General features: G+C 37.8%; 1 protein-coding gene across 1 annotated transcript; it reads left to right on the top strand.

Moving 5' to 3' along the window:
- Window positions 1–268: 268 nt before the first annotated feature.
- LOC107754431 (uncharacterized) lies at window positions 269–1,821 on the top strand (the record flags this gene model as incomplete). Its single annotated transcript, XM_016570870.1, has 3 exons — window positions 269–589; window positions 670–807; window positions 1,314–1,821. Coding segments are annotated over 3 exons (620 nt in total), but the record flags the coding sequence as incomplete, so codon positions are not given.
- Between the last annotated feature and the right edge of the window lie 261 nt (window positions 1,822–2,082).

Raw genomic sequence — 2,082 nt, 5'->3', positions numbered from 1 at the left:
CCAGCGGTGCTCGGGCCCTAAATATTAGAAGAAAGCTTGTAAAGAACATATAAGGGCTGTGCACTTTTGTCCTTGGCTCCTAACAATATCAAACAGTCACTATATACAGTACAAATATAAATACAGCATGTATGCACAAAATGGCTATGGATTACATTTCGATCCTGACAAGATGCAGTTCTTGAAGCCATTTTTATTTGTTTACAACTGTTTGAATTTAATGATTGAGTCTCTGTAACCATATAAATGTATTCTTCTTGTTTTCTAGTGAACTTGCAGCAGCCCAGTATTTCCCACAGTGCTCCTGATGGATGGTTTGACGTGGGGCCTCAGGGGCCAGTGATTACCAGGGGCCACAATTTCACTATCATCTGTTCAACTCAATCTCAGTATCCTGGAGGATCTTTTCACCTATTCAGAGGATCAAGCATCACCAGGACTGAGTCAGCCGTCAGTCACTCTGCCTCCTTCTTCTTTCCTGAGGCAGATTATTCACACGAGGGAAACTACAGCTGTGTTTATGAAGTCAGTGTCTCCTCACGCTCCTTCCGTTCATCTGCCTCTGAACTGCTGCTCATCACTATCACAGGTACTGATGTGTAAGAGTCTAAATCAAAGCTGGACTGCTGGTAATGAAAGTTCAAACTCAAACACGTGTGTCTCTCTCAGCCTCCCTGCTTCCTGTCATTGGTGCTGCAGTGTCAGCTGTGCTGCTCTTATTGTCCTCCCTCATAATCATCCTCCTGCTGAAGAGAAGACAAAAGCAAAGGAACAAACAAAGTCATTTGAAGTGCTCTTTTATGAAAGGTAATGATTTTCATTCTATAAAAGAATCCAGATGTCTTAAACTTTTTTTTTTCAACTGCTTAAACACATTTTCAAAACTTTGCCTCTTTTTTTTCAAAACTTTACACACAAATCCAAGAATTGCACAAAAAAAGCAAAATGCCTCACATCTCTTGAGGCACTGCATTCAGAATATCACAAACACATCTCAAAAGCAAATATTTGCAAACACCTTTGCCATAATAATAATTCCTGTTAGATTTTTGTGTGTTACATAGAGAATTGTGTGTTGTGTTTTGCAAAAAGTGTTTTATGAAATTGAAAACTGAGTCAAAGTCCGAGAATTAGTGTATGGTTTTGCAGATGTGGTGTGTGGTTCTGGTGTTTGAGTTTCATTGTGACAAGTAAAGATTTTGTGTGAAAGCAGTTGAAAAAAAAACTGTAAAACTGTTTCTTCCAAAGTCACCGTCTTTTTTTTTTTTTTTTACATTTTCCTTTAATTGTCCATCTCTATGCAATATCATTAGGTCAAGCTGCATCACATAATAGCAAAAATGAAGATGATGATGATGAGGCAGATTATGAAAATGTGGAACTTGATGAAAACATGGATCATGATGATTATGAACCGGACTATATTAATGTGGACTCTGATCATTCTGAACAGGACTATATTAATGTGGACTGACCATTCTGAAGAGGACTATGTCAATGTGAATATTACAGAGAAAAGTGTGGTGAAAGCTGTTGTGATTAATATTGAGTGAACCCAAAAACTACAATTATTGAGGCTCAAAACAGATTAAATATGGCAGCCTTGATTTGAATCAATTCAGTTGACAGTGTGATGAACAGAGAGACAACAGCATGGGATGCTGACCCCTAATACAGTGCATTCATTCTGAGCACTGCAGTGTTCATCACAGCCTGCTGCACATATTCCAACTGATAGATTTTTGTTTAGTGCATCCAGTGATTCAAGTGAACTGTGTCCCAGGGATATCAGATCACATTTAGTAATAAGTGAAATGGAGAGGAAGCTTTCTTTTAATGCGTGTCAAACAGAATATGTTTGTTTAATATTAGCAAAGATGCAAATTTACATTTATTCATTTAGCAGACACTTTTATCCAAAGCAACTTGCAAATAAGGAAAGCAATTTATCACAAGGAGGCAATAATAGGATAAGTGCTAGCAATACAAAGTTTCAAACATTGTCCAAAAGAATACAAGTTAGAAGGAGGAGGGATAGGGATGTGGATAGGAGGCTGTTCCATATGCAAGCAATGTCTCAAT

This window comes from Sinocyclocheilus rhinocerous, unplaced genomic scaffold (assembly GCF_001515625.1).
Source record: "Sinocyclocheilus rhinocerous isolate Xijiao unplaced genomic scaffold, SAMN03320098_v1.1 scaffold2910, whole genome shotgun sequence".
In the NCBI taxonomy this organism is placed as follows: domain Eukaryota; kingdom Metazoa; phylum Chordata; class Actinopteri; order Cypriniformes; family Cyprinidae; genus Sinocyclocheilus; species Sinocyclocheilus rhinocerous.
The sequence above is the reverse complement of the archived record's forward strand: the minus strand, read 5'-3'. Positions and strand labels throughout refer to the sequence as shown.